This window comes from Hemiscyllium ocellatum, chromosome 18 (assembly GCF_020745735.1).
Source record: "Hemiscyllium ocellatum isolate sHemOce1 chromosome 18, sHemOce1.pat.X.cur, whole genome shotgun sequence".
In the NCBI taxonomy this organism is placed as follows: Eukaryota; Metazoa; Chordata; class Chondrichthyes; order Orectolobiformes; family Hemiscylliidae; genus Hemiscyllium; species Hemiscyllium ocellatum.
Window position 1 is genome coordinate 31,613,836 of NC_083418.1, and position 13,162 is coordinate 31,626,997.

A 13,162-nucleotide genomic window follows, 5' to 3' on the forward strand; every position below is an offset into this window, starting at 1 on the left:
CCCGTCTGCCGAGGGCATGGTGTTACGGAAAGGTGAGGGAACAATGAACGCGTTGCTATCGCAACCAAGTCCTCCTCATCTTCCCAAATAAGTTTTCCATAATAAGATTGAGTTATAATTTTGGATTTGTAAACTACTTTAAGTTTTAATTTTACGGAGATCAACCTCGCTCGTTATGAAATGAATTGTTTTAAGGCATTTCAAGTTTTTGTACAAATGTGAACGTGGGGCTTCAGCTTATTCATTTAACAGACTAATTTAAAACAGAAGACTGTGCACCCCCCTCCCTCCCCAAGCCTCCGATATCCCAATATGTTCGAGCAGGCGATGACTCTAGGCTTAGTTCCACAGGCAACAGCAACCCTCCTCTATCTGCAGCATGTCAACTGTCATAAGTTTGATCAGCCTGCTGGACGCTGCAAGAGGCAATATTTCCAAGCTGTTTACTCTTAAACGATTTAGAATGGAATCCTGGTTGAGAATACTTTATCTTTCAAATAGCCAAGCATATTGAGAGTGCAAAATTTTAACTTGCAGCAGCTGATCTCAAACTTTCTTTTCCGATTGTCCCCGTTTCAACGCTTGAGAATTTTGCGACTCCTCTGACAACTGAGCGCGGTAAGAAAGGGGGAGAGAAAATCTCGTTGTCATTATGATTAACTGGTGGTGAAAATTACACCAACAGGGTAGGGTTTAGTTCACGCAGCGGCTAAATTCTCATGAAGAACTCTTTTTCTCAATTTATCCCTTACCTGAGATGTGGGTAAATCACCTCCAGTCATCTCCCTCGAATGGGAGAACGGTCGTATGGTCTGGGAAGACTGTGGCGACTTTACCTTTATAAGCCTTGGTAAATATTTTTGGAAATGGCAAAGGAAACAAAATTGGCAGACCAGAGGACACAAAGAGGGCTCTAATCCAGAATCTTTTTTGTAAATTTCTGAAAAAAAGGTGTCTGGTTTTGGTCCTGTTCTGTGAACTTAAAGAAGGCTAACTTTTGTGGTATGAGGCATGCATTGGCTCGGATAAACTGGCTAAGAATATTTAATGGGTTGATGGCGAGTCGTAAATGGCAGACACTTTAAGAACACATGGATGAACCAACAATTGTACATCCCTATCTGGTGTAAAATGGATGGTAGCTCAACCATGGCTAACAAGGGAAATCAGGATAGTGTTACAATCAAAAAACAAGCATATAAATTGGCCAGAAAAAGCAGCAAACCCAAGGACTGGGAGAAATTTAAAATTCAGCTGGAGGACAAAGGGTTTAATTTGGAAAGGGAAAATAAAATATGGATGTAAACTTACGGAAAACATAAAAACTGACTGCAAAAGCTTCTATAGATATGTGAACAGAAAGACTGGTGAATTCGTAATGGACAACAAACAGATGGCAGACCAGTTGAACAAATGCTTTGGATCTGTATTTACTAAGGAGACACATATAACCTTCAGGAAATGCTTGGAGATCAAGCATGAAAGAGGAACTGAAGGAAATCCTCATTTGTTAGGAAATGGTATTGTGGAACTTAATGGGATTAAAACCAGATAAGTCCCCAGGACTTGATGCTCTGCATTCCAGAGTACTTAAGGAAGTGACCTGAGAAATAGTGGATGCATTGGTGATCATTTTCTAGCATTCTGTAGGCCCTGGAAATGTTCCAGTGGACTGGAAGGTATCTAATGTCACCCCATTCTTTAAAAAAGGTGGGAGAGAGAAAATGGGGAACAAGAGGCCGGTTAGCCTGACATTGATGGTGGGGAAAATACTGGAGTCGATCTTTAGGGATGTAATATCTAAGCATTTGGAAAGTGGTGACTAAATCGGTCCTGATCAGCTTGAGTCACGAAAGGAAAATCAAGTTTGATAAAACTTCTTGAATTTTTTGAGCAGTAGAGTGGACAAGGATGAATCACTAGATGTATAACCACAAGAGGTTAGTAAGGAAAGCTCATGGTATCAGAAGTAATGTATTGAGAACTGGTTAGCAGACAGGAAGCAGAGATTGGAATAAACAGATTCTTTGCAGAGTGGCAGGCAGTGACAAGTGAGGTACAGTAGAGTTCAGTGCTGGGACCCCAGCTGTTCACAATACACATTAATGATTTGGACAAAGGGATTGAATGCAATATATCCAAATTTGCAAATGACACAGCTGGGTGGCATGTGTGCTGTGAGGATGATGCTAAGAGGCTACAGGGCGACTTGAACAAATTTGCTGAGTAGGCACATACTTGGCACATGCAATATAATGTGGATATCCATTTTGGTTCCAAAAACAGAAAGGCAGATTATTATCTGAATGGTCACAGTTTAGGAAAAGGTGAGGTACAACGATACCTGGGTGTCATAGTGGAATAGTTGCTGAAGGTTTGGATGCAGGTGCAGCAGACAGTGGGGAAAGCTCATGACATGGTGCCATTCAAAGTGAGAGGATTTGAGTATTGGAGTAAGAATGTGTTGCTACGGTAATACGGGGCCTTGGTGAGGCCACACCTTGAGTATTGTGTGCAGATTTGGATTCTCAGTCTGAGAAAGGATGTTGTCGCTACTGAGTGAAAATTCCTGATTCCCAGGATAGCAGGACTGACGTATGAGGAAAGACTGGATCAAGTGTGCTTGTATTCACTGGAATTTAGAAGAATGATGGGGGGGATCTCATAGAAACATATAAAATCCTAATGGGATTGGACAGTTTAGATGTGGGAAGAATGTTCCCGGTATTGGGGAAGTCCAGAACTAGGGGTCACAGTCGAAGAATAAGGGGTAAGCCTTTCAGGACTGAGATGAGGAAGAATTTTTTCACTCACAGAGTTGTGAACCTGTGGATTTCTCTCCCACACAAAGCCATTGGGGCCAGTTCATTAGATATATCCAAGGGGGAGTTTGCGGCTAAGGGGATCAAGGGGAATGGAAAACTGAGATTGCATGATCAGCTGTGATCATATTGAATAATGGTTAGGCTCGAAGGGCCGAATGGCATACTCCTGTACCTATTTCATATGTTTGTATGAGGCAAGTTGAAGGACAGTACACAAATTCACATACAGTACCCAATACCCTCTTTCCTAGATGTTCCTCATGATCATTGCAATACAAAGGAAATTACATCAGACATGAACCCTTTCCTAATGTGCAAAAAGATAAATCCAGAGATATTTGCAGCATGTCAATGAGAGAAGTCTAGGAATAATTTACTAGAGCAGTGACTTGCTTGAAGAAAATTATTTTCTGAAAAAGCTCAAGAAAAATGCGAGAGTCATTATAATATTCATACAAGACTAACTTGATTTAAAGGAATAAGTTTTGCATTTGGAGCTGAAAAACAATGGAATGGTCTTTGCTTATAGGCTTGCTATTGGTGATGATACTGAACAGTTATGATAAATTTAAAAATGTCGCATTAATTGCATTGGATAAAGTTTATTAACAAACTATTTCTTTTCATTTAGTATTTTGGTACTAATCAATGTCAAATGCAAGTTTTACACTGTTATTTTCGTTTTTTTACAGTGAAATCTGCTGCTGTTGTATCCTTTGGAATATGTGTTGAATAATATGTGCATCCATATGCTGTTGTGAATTGTTATCTTGTAGTACAAAACATTTCTCAAAATCAGGAATTGTTATACAATATATATTCTACAATTTGCAAAGACAGTTAACATTTAGAATTAGTGGGGGTTAGTGATTGAAAGAATCTACTGCTGCGTGAATTAAGGGGAAATTCTTTGGAAGGATTACATTCTGTCTTTCAGTCTTTCACTTTGTCTTTCTGCATTTTCTTCATTTCACACATCTTTAAGTAATATCTTTTTCTCTCAGTTATTGTTTCTTTCTTATTAAATCTTGCAGTCTTTATTAATCCCTGTGATGTGAGTTTCCCTACCTTTTATGATGGTGATGGTAATGACATTAGTTTGAAACTCCCCATAGCAGAAATTTGAATAGAATTTTTAAAAATCTGCAATTAAAAGCTGGCTTAATGGTGACCGTGCAATTGTCAATTGTCATAAAAGCCAAGCTGTATCACTAATGACCTTCAGGATAGAAAATCTGTCATCCTTACCTAGTTTGACTTGCATGTACCTGTAGACACATGGCATGCTGGCACAGTGGTTAGCACTGCTGCTTCTGAATGCTAGAGACCCAGGATTCCAGCTTTGGGTCACTGTGGAGTTTGCATGTTATTCCCATGCCTACATGAGTTTTCTCTGGTGCTTCAGTTTCCTCCCACAGTCCAAAGATGTGCAGAATGTATGGATTGGGCACGCTAAATTGCTCCTTAGTGTCCAGGGATGTGTAGACAAAGTGGATTAGCCATGGTAAATGGTGGAATAGGGAGGGCTGGGGTGCAGACTGGATGGGCTAATTGCCCTTTAACTGCACTGTACGGTTTCTATGATTCACTGTGGTTAACTCTTAACTGCCTCGGACAATTATGAATGTGTAATAAATCCTGACATTGCCACAATGTGCATATTCCATGAGTGAACTTTTAAAACTCTTGACAAGGTTAGCATTGGTTGGATTTCATAATTGTCTTTCAAAGGTGATACTGAGTTGCTTTAATGAACTAACGCAGTCTGTTTAGTGCAGATACTTTCACAGTGCTGTGAAGGAAGAGGGAGTTCCAGAATTTTGATACACTCACTTCCAGCCGGGGAAGGAACCTTAGAAAATTGCTGCAGCGCATGTTGACAACAGTATATTGCTGTCACTGTGCACTGGTAGCAGGGGGAGGGGGGGTGTAAGTGAATTTTTCAGGTGATAGTTTGGATTCTGCTCAAGCAGCCTGTTTTATCCTGGATGATGCTTTAACTTGTTGGAACTGCACATCCAGACTTCTAGAAAGTAATCGTCACATATCTGCTGAGTGCGTTATAGATGTGTACAGGCTTTGGGCAGTGAGGAGATGAGTTCATTGCTGCAGAATTTCCAACTTTTGAAATGTATTCATACTCATGTATTCACAGTATTTCTATGGCTGGTCCAATTAAATTTCTGTGCAATGGTGATCTCCAGAATATTGAGTGTGGGGATTCAGCAATGCTAATTAATCCCACAGTCGGGATAGTTGTCCACCATTTTGCTCCAAAGGATTATTTTGTTTGTGTAAACCTCAGAATCTTATTGGATTTTCAGGAGGCTTAACTTTTTACCAGTTCCCCATAGTATCTATTTCGCTACCTGACATTTGTTTTATTTTTAAGAAGGGCCTTGGAACATTTATTAAAGGAGCTATATAAATATAAGCTATTGATCCTTTCTAGTTTGTGGCGACAGACTGATGGAGTATGGAGAGTCAAACCCAATCTTGCCGCTAACTGATGCACTTCCCACCAGGGCCATTGTACTGAGAGTGGGAATCTTGGCTGCTCTCTTTCCTCGCCTCAAAACAGGAAAGCTAAGATTGATTGTAGCAACAGGTCTGCCAACTTGGTTAATAAAGTTTAACTAAGCACAGACTTAAGACTAAACTTCATCCTCCCTGCTGCACATGGTATCCACACATGGGGATGCATTTACTCATTACACTATCATAGACATGTTATAGTGCAAAAGGCAGCCATTCAGCCTATTGTGACTTCACTGGCTCATTAAATGAGCATCATTACCTACTGCCTAATGTCTATTTTTCCCCCATTCCTTGCACATTATTTTTAACCAAATAATCATCCAACATCCTCATGAATGTTTCAATTGAACCTGAATCCACCGCAGTCTGGCCAGTGCATTCTGTACCTTAACTAACCACTGAGTGAAAAAGATATTCCTCACTTCACCTTGTTTCTTTTGGAGATCACTTTTAAGTCTATGTCTTTGTTCCTTTACAAGCGGGAACAGTTTCTCCCTATCTACTCTATCAAGCCTGCTCATGACTTTGAAAACTTCTATTAGATCTCACCTAGTCACCTTTTGCAATTTTTGTATTTAAAATCTAGTACTAAGTGCAGATACTCTTTGATAGATTGATTGAACAGTCTTCTGCCTGGAATTAATATTGACATCTTATTTTAAAGAATGCAGAATTGAATTCTTAGCATTTTCGACTAAACTAGGGTATAAGTATGAGATAATATTTCATTGTGACATTATTACAAAGACAAAAGTTTTTCAGTCACTGGTGGTTTAGTGCTTTTGTATGAAAGGTGCTGAGAACAGTTATACTTTGAAGCAAGTTAGGTTACCTTGTTTTATCAACTTTCTCAAAATTGCATTTTGTGCACATGAACAAGGCCAGTATTTATTGTCTCCTCTTTAGTTGACATTGAGAAGGTGGTAGTTGGCATTTCCTAAGGTGAAGATGCTTGCAACAATGCTATTGGATAGAAGAGCCACTGACTACCCAGAAACTTTGACAATCCAGTGAATTCACAACATGGACTGACAGTAGGATGGAAGCAGAGTTTAGGATGGAATCATGCCTTTACTTGACTTCTGAATTTTGCTGTTTGGTGATGAAAATTCAGCAGAAATCCAAACAAATCAATTGCTAAACTCTGCATGAATTGAGACCTTTTATGTCTTGTCAAGTTGTAAAGCATTTTCTGCACTTGCGTTTCTGATTTCAATTCAGATAATATGCAACAGAATTTTTCCCAGGAACATTCACTGGAATATAATTTTTCTTCAGTCATAAGTCTGGAATTATTTAGGAAAATCATCTTCTGATTTAAAATTTAGACATTAGTAATCCAATTTATCTCTTTATAATTTCCAGATGAAAATCAGAAAATAGATGAGAACCTGGGATACAGACAATCTTAGAGGATCAAATATCATAATATTCATCGTTTTTGTTGCAGCTGTAGTCCTTAACTAGATTGCAACAGCTTTCCTCCATCCCTCTCCAGATGGTTTTCTACTTCAATGTGTTTTATTATTCTTTTTATTTTCTCGCCACATTGCTAATGATTATCTACAAAAGTACGGTTTACACATTTAAGTATTTCTTACAACTATTTATAATCATGACATTTAAAATATGAAGTCCAGCAATTATCTTCTTTTCATGTTTCAGGTCAGGTGTTCAGTTTTCCAGATGGTTACCTGGCTGTTGATTTGATTCTTCTGATTCTCATGTTAATTCTGGAAGTGATAAGGCTATACTTTGGTAAGATGTTGTGTTAAGTTATAACCTTTTTGATCCTCTGTGGTGTTACGACAGATAGCCTGGAATTAAAGCATGGTAACAATTTTTATTGGAGCTTTGTTTTGTTTGATAGATCAATTATCCAAATGTTGAATTAAGCAGCAAAATACCTTGAGAAATTTACCTGGATTTATGCAAAACTATAGTTTAGCTCAAACACAAGTTTGCACATATCCCTTTTCCCAATCCAAAAGATAGCCCTCCATGGGGAAAGAACCCAACTTTCTTTTTTCTCACATAAAGAAACCCACCATCAAAATTGACAAGTACTCTAGCTGACAGATTACAAACATTGCCCATCACAACAGTGCAACAATAAGAAATCAAAAAGGGAAATTAAGGGAGGTAAGAAGAACCCAGCTGTGTTTTAATAATCTTGTTCAAACATTTATAACTCACCACAATAATACTCAAATTATAGATATTTTAAATCAACCTGTCATGACCCACTTCATGATGGGACTTGAAACCAGATCATCTGGTCCAGAGGTAGGGACACGACCACTTCACAAGGACCCTCAAAAGCTGAACTAAATTACAAAGTCCAATGAGCATTACTTGTTCTCAATCAACTTTGTAGCTGTTTTGATTGGACCTTGAATCTGCATTTCTAATAATCACAGTTTAACCTCACTTGATTTATAAGTTGCGTGCTTAAAAATTCTGAGGTCAGTTTGGAACTAATTGTTATGGTTGACGTTTCCCAAGATTGTTTGCATCCCTGCTGGAGAATGTAAGTTATATAATTGAAGAACAACTGGATTGAATTATTTTATAGTTTTTTTTCTTTTTAAAGAGGAAATTGCTGAGGATCACATTTGAGCCAATCAAGTTTCAAATATGTTTGCATTGTGTATCAGGGTAATTCTAGCTTTGAGTTTTGATAGATATGCACAAAATTTAATAGTTAATATGAATATTAGCAGATTTACTATTGCATTGTTCATTGCATATTAAAAAAAATCATACCATGTGATAGATTTGTCAGAACTCCAGTAATTGGTTAAGTCTGTATGTGTCTTTGTGTTGCGTTGTGAGGATCAAGTTCCATATGTTTATTCAGTTTTCAATGGAAACTGTAGATCAGTGGCTTTAATCATTTTTATATTTTAATTAATTTTGATAAATTTGATTTTTTTCAGGAAATAAACTTTATTTCAGGTGGCTAGTTTTATAAACTGATAGTTAAATGCTTCAATATTTTCCTAATCATTGAAAAAGGAGTGTCTTACTAAAAATAATTGGTAATTGAATTCTCAAGACATGCGAGTTTGCCTTGAGCAGGGTGTTTTACCATTTGAAGAAATGCTTATGTTATTCCTTGTAACGAAATTCTGGGTGTGGATATCATGTAATTGAAGAATCCAACACAGCTTTATTACAGCTAACGATAATGTACAAACATTGCATTTCTCAGGTACTTGGTGTTTGGGCTGTTTAAAGTATTGGGTGACATCTGAGCAGCATGCTTCCAGCAGTGTGTCATGTTCAAGTGATCCCAGGATAAAATGTTCTGAGGCTTTTATATCCTCAGGTTACATTCTATGATACAGTGAGGGTTTCATGAGGATGTTATTAAAATTATACTTAGCTTGAGAAAAAGCATAACAAGAAGTATACTTTTAATATTTTGAGAAGCCATTGTACAATTGATTGCATAATATCAGCAAATGGATTGCATTGATATATCAAGGTTTCTTGGCACATGGATTTGTAATTTCTGCTAAATGATTGATTTTGACGAGGGCATTATTTAGGCTACAACTTGCCTTAGCACAAGTGATCTAAGAAAGGGAAAAATTCCAGCTTTGTGTTATTTTAGGATATCTGGTCATTATGGACAAGTTGGATCGAAGGGTCTGACTCCATGCTGTGATCACTATTGAATTCTATGACTCTATGATCACTATTGAATACTCTAGGTGGCTGCATCAAAAGCTTTTATTGGGTGACGAGGAGAATAAAAGCTGTGATTGAGAGTCCATACGAAACAAGTTTAGAGATTTTGTTTTCACTGCTAATAATATTCTCAAACACCTATAAAGGGGAAGAATGCTGAAGAATTTACCCATGCCTACAATGCCAAAGGATGTGCTGCATGACGAACATATTGAGTCAACTTGAATAGCACAACAGTCCCAAATTATTGGTTTCAGAGGCTATTGTTTCAGAACCAGGATTCAGTTGTCAAGTGAAGACATTGGAGAGTTTATCATAGTCTAAAAACAGTCCATTCATTGTAATTTTAGAGTTTCAAGAGAGCATTGTGAGGCAGATTTGTTTGTGGTATTAAAAAATAAAATGCATTTGTTAAAACTAACTTTTAGCATTGCTTGCGAAATAGCGTTGTCTGTGGACATGGCAAAATGTGACTTAAGTGAATAAGCTACAGTTGAGTAAACAGAATGTTCCAATGACAGCAGGCAATAGTAGTAAAGACTAATGAAGTTGTACTTAAGACAACATTGGACACAATTGTTGATTTGTAAAGGTAGCGTACTACAACTCCAAAAAGAGTTACCTCACAAAGGCATGTCACAAGAAGGTTAACAGAAACTATATTCACTATATTTATGTTGCTCAACATCTACAGAATAAGCACAAGGATGTTCAGTGAATGTTTACAGGGCATAATGATCAAAGTACTTTTGGAGCTCTGGTAAACATGGAGGTCCATGCTTGTGCATCATCTAGTATGATTTCTGAGACTTTAAATCATCAAACATTGAGTCCACTGGAAAAATAGTGAATACAGTTATGAAGAAAAGAAAAATCCCATAATTAAGTGTTTCAAATTCCAGTCACATAGTGAGTAATGATTGTTACATCAATAGACCATTGATACACAGTGAATGATCATATTGATGATGTTATGAACAATGGAAATCAATTACTTTTACCAAATATGGTTGGAGAAATCCTGAATATATCCTGAGATTTGCAATTAATGAATCTAGAACATACCAATAATTTCAAATCTAAATTGTTCTTGGTAACACCATTGATCGCATCGTTGTAATTAGTTTAGGAATGTAATCAAAAATCTGAAAACCACTTAGTCACGTTTTCTTGTCTAGTCTGGCAACATCTCTGAAGAGAAATCAGAGTTAATGTTTTGGGTCCCTTGAGGAACTGAGGAAAGGTCACTGGACCAGAAACATTAACTCTGATTTCTCTTCACAGATCTGCTGAGCTTTTCCAGCAATTTCTGTTTTTGTCTCTGATTTACAGCATCGCAGTTCTTTCCATCTTTAGGTTTTCTTGTCTATTGTATAAGCTGTACATTCCAGAGACAGACTCACTTCAAATCTTCATTGATCATTCTGAATTGTTGTAACTTCTTATCTTTCGTCTTTTATAAATATTCAGTTTCATACAATTTATTTAAGCGATTTTTTAAATTTAACACCTACTGAATATCTATGATTTCCCATTAGAACACAAACTATCTGTTATTGCTTTGCTCACAAACACAGCAACTATCATTTTATAAGTTCATAGTACAAGGAGAAATAAATAAATAAAACATATTCCTTACACAACAGTAGAGAAGAGGCTGCCTATGGTACTTTCGCAACCATGAAAATGGCTAGTGAGTGTGGCAGAGGCTACATATTGATTCAGAATTTGAAGGGTTGCAGCTTCATTATAATAAATATTCAATCAAAATGATATGAATGGTTTTGATTAATTGAACAACATCCAGAAAAACTGTTGATGTTCTGCATAATATCTCTGCTGTTTCTGGTTCCAGAGGAAAGTTTTCAATAACAGATTTCAGTTTAACTCTGAAAGGAAGTATGTCATTTCACTGGAGGTAGTTCAAAGAAGGATCACCTAAGATGATCCTTGATATGGTAGGAAATGTCTTGAGGCTAACTCAGTTGGGACTCTACTCATTGTAGTTTAAAAGAATGAGAGATGATCTCATAGATATATAGAATTCTAAAGGGACTTGACAGGATAAATGTTGAGAGGATGTTTCCCTTCATGGGAGAGTCTAGGACCAGAGGGCATAGTCTCAGAATAAACAGGTGTCAATCTTAAGACTGAGATGAGAAGGAATTTCTTCTCTTAGAGGATTGGGAGTCTTTGGAATTCCTTGCGATGGAGAGCTGAGGAAGCAGAGTCCTTGTGTATATTTAAAGCTGAGACAGATTGATCAGTAGCTGAGCTTGGCTGGAAGATTACTTGCATATTAGTCCTTCTGGAAGCTTTCCACTTCATTTAGGGTCATAGAAGCATGCAACCTTTTCTATTTGATCAGATGTGACCTGCAAAGTCACATCTTTCCCTAACTCTTGCTAAGCAATAAAATGGTTAAAATAAAGATTATGGAAATAATAGACTTAGAATTCTAACAACCAAAGTGTCAAACAAACTGTAATGACTCTTCTGCCTCTAGAAATCAATTCCTGCTATTCCCGGAATCAACACAAAAATTAAATATGCAAAATCCTCAAACTTCCTGATTTTCAGACTGATTGATAGAAAACATAGACTAGGTTTCTGTACTTAAAAATCACTTTATTACAGCAAATTATATCTAGCTACATGTAAACTGTACAAATTAAAATTCTAAATCCATTATAAATTCTCCCTTGCGCGCGCGCGCGCGCACACACACACACACACACAGACATTAAGGGATTAAATATATTAGCCAAAGGAAAAGTGGAAAAACAGTTCCGTAGTTTTGTTTCCAAAATCTGTTGGGTTGGTTCTTGCTGATCTGAAGGTTTCTCTTCAACATTTTTCTGGTTGTGAGAGACACATAGGGAGGCTGCTTCTCTTCTAAAGGGTTTCTAACTTACCTAATTCAAAGGCACGACTTGCAATAGCTGCTGAAGGAATGATAAGCTTGTTTTCTTCAGGTTTAATGTGACTCATTGCAACAGAGAGATTTTGGCTTTTGCCTATCTCTATCTTATTCACAGCCCAAGTTGTTCAGCTACTTATTGGTAGGCAGAGGACCTTTTATCATGAATAAGTGTCCACTATTCCACAGCAACGAGAAGCTTTACTTATATACAACCCTGTACTCCAGTTTGTGTGCTCATTGCTGGAACTTGCAATTCCATACACCTGAGGTCAAAATAGATATTAAATTATTTGCTTTCAAAACATGTAGCCACTTTGTAAATCTCTGGTTTTCAAAACAGTTCTTTCTCAAATTAGACCATGATTTTAATAAGTACAAAAATAAAAATACATGGGTTTTTTACATATTGATTTTACATTTTGCCAGTACCATAGTACTGTAGATTAAAAATAGTGTGATAAACTGAGGTAGCACCTTGCATAGCCTTTGTTTGTTTGAAAATATATAATCGAACAATTGCATCTGTTAAAAGGCTGATTAATCATGCTGTGCTTGACTTTTGAAAATGGTATCAAGCCAATATTTACAAATCCACCTGTTTCATTAGGATCAGGAACTTTTCCCTTCCCTAGTTCATCAATGCTGAGATAAATCATGCTCCAAATTTGAAATGAGGTCAGTTAGCACAGGCATAATTCGAGCCTGAAACCATTCGGCCACGTGATTGCTTCAGGTATTGTTTCTGATCGAGTTGATTTTGTATGTGACCTTGAAAGGTTTCCAGAGTTGAGGTGTTAAAGCTGTACTGAAGAAATGTTAACTCTGTTTCTCTCCACAGATGTTGCCAGACCTGCTGAGTTTTCCTATCAATTTGTTTTTGTTTCAGATTTCCAGCGTCTGTTGCTTTGTTTTATTGCTTAGTGTTAAAACTTGTTTACATCTCTGTCATTTCCCCAGGTTTTAAAGGTAACCTGACTGAAGAGGAGGTTCCGATTGTTACTAGCCTGGTCCTGACGATTGGAAATGTAATGCTTTCTCTGTACTACTTGTTGTGGCAGACCTATGTGCTGAAAGCAGATGTAATAATAAATGCACTTCTCCTGGTAATCTATGGATTGGAGGGGATTTTGGCCATAATCGCTGTTTCAGCTCTTACCAGGTAATCTGATCAACAGCCAGT

General features: G+C 37.2%; 1 protein-coding gene across 2 annotated transcripts in view; it reads left to right on the forward strand.

Annotated features, from left to right (window-relative positions):
* Positions 1-13,162, forward strand: part of LOC132824399 (transmembrane protein 80-like) — an 18,635-nt gene continuing 5,473 nt past the window's right edge. Inside the window, exons 1-5 of one of the 2 annotated variants that reach the window (XM_060838826.1) lie at positions 1-32; positions 3,518-3,534; positions 6,841-6,934; positions 7,029-7,121; positions 12,940-13,141. In XM_060838826.1, coding sequence (XP_060694809.1) covers positions 17-32; positions 3,518-3,534; positions 6,841-6,934; positions 7,029-7,121; positions 12,940-13,141 — 422 coding nt within the window. In that variant the 5' untranslated portion in view covers positions 1-16. Of the gene's footprint in view, positions 33-3,517; positions 3,535-6,840; positions 6,935-7,028; positions 7,122-12,939; positions 13,146-13,162 lie in introns of those variants that run through there. The other variant, XM_060838827.1, reaches the window with a different exon arrangement.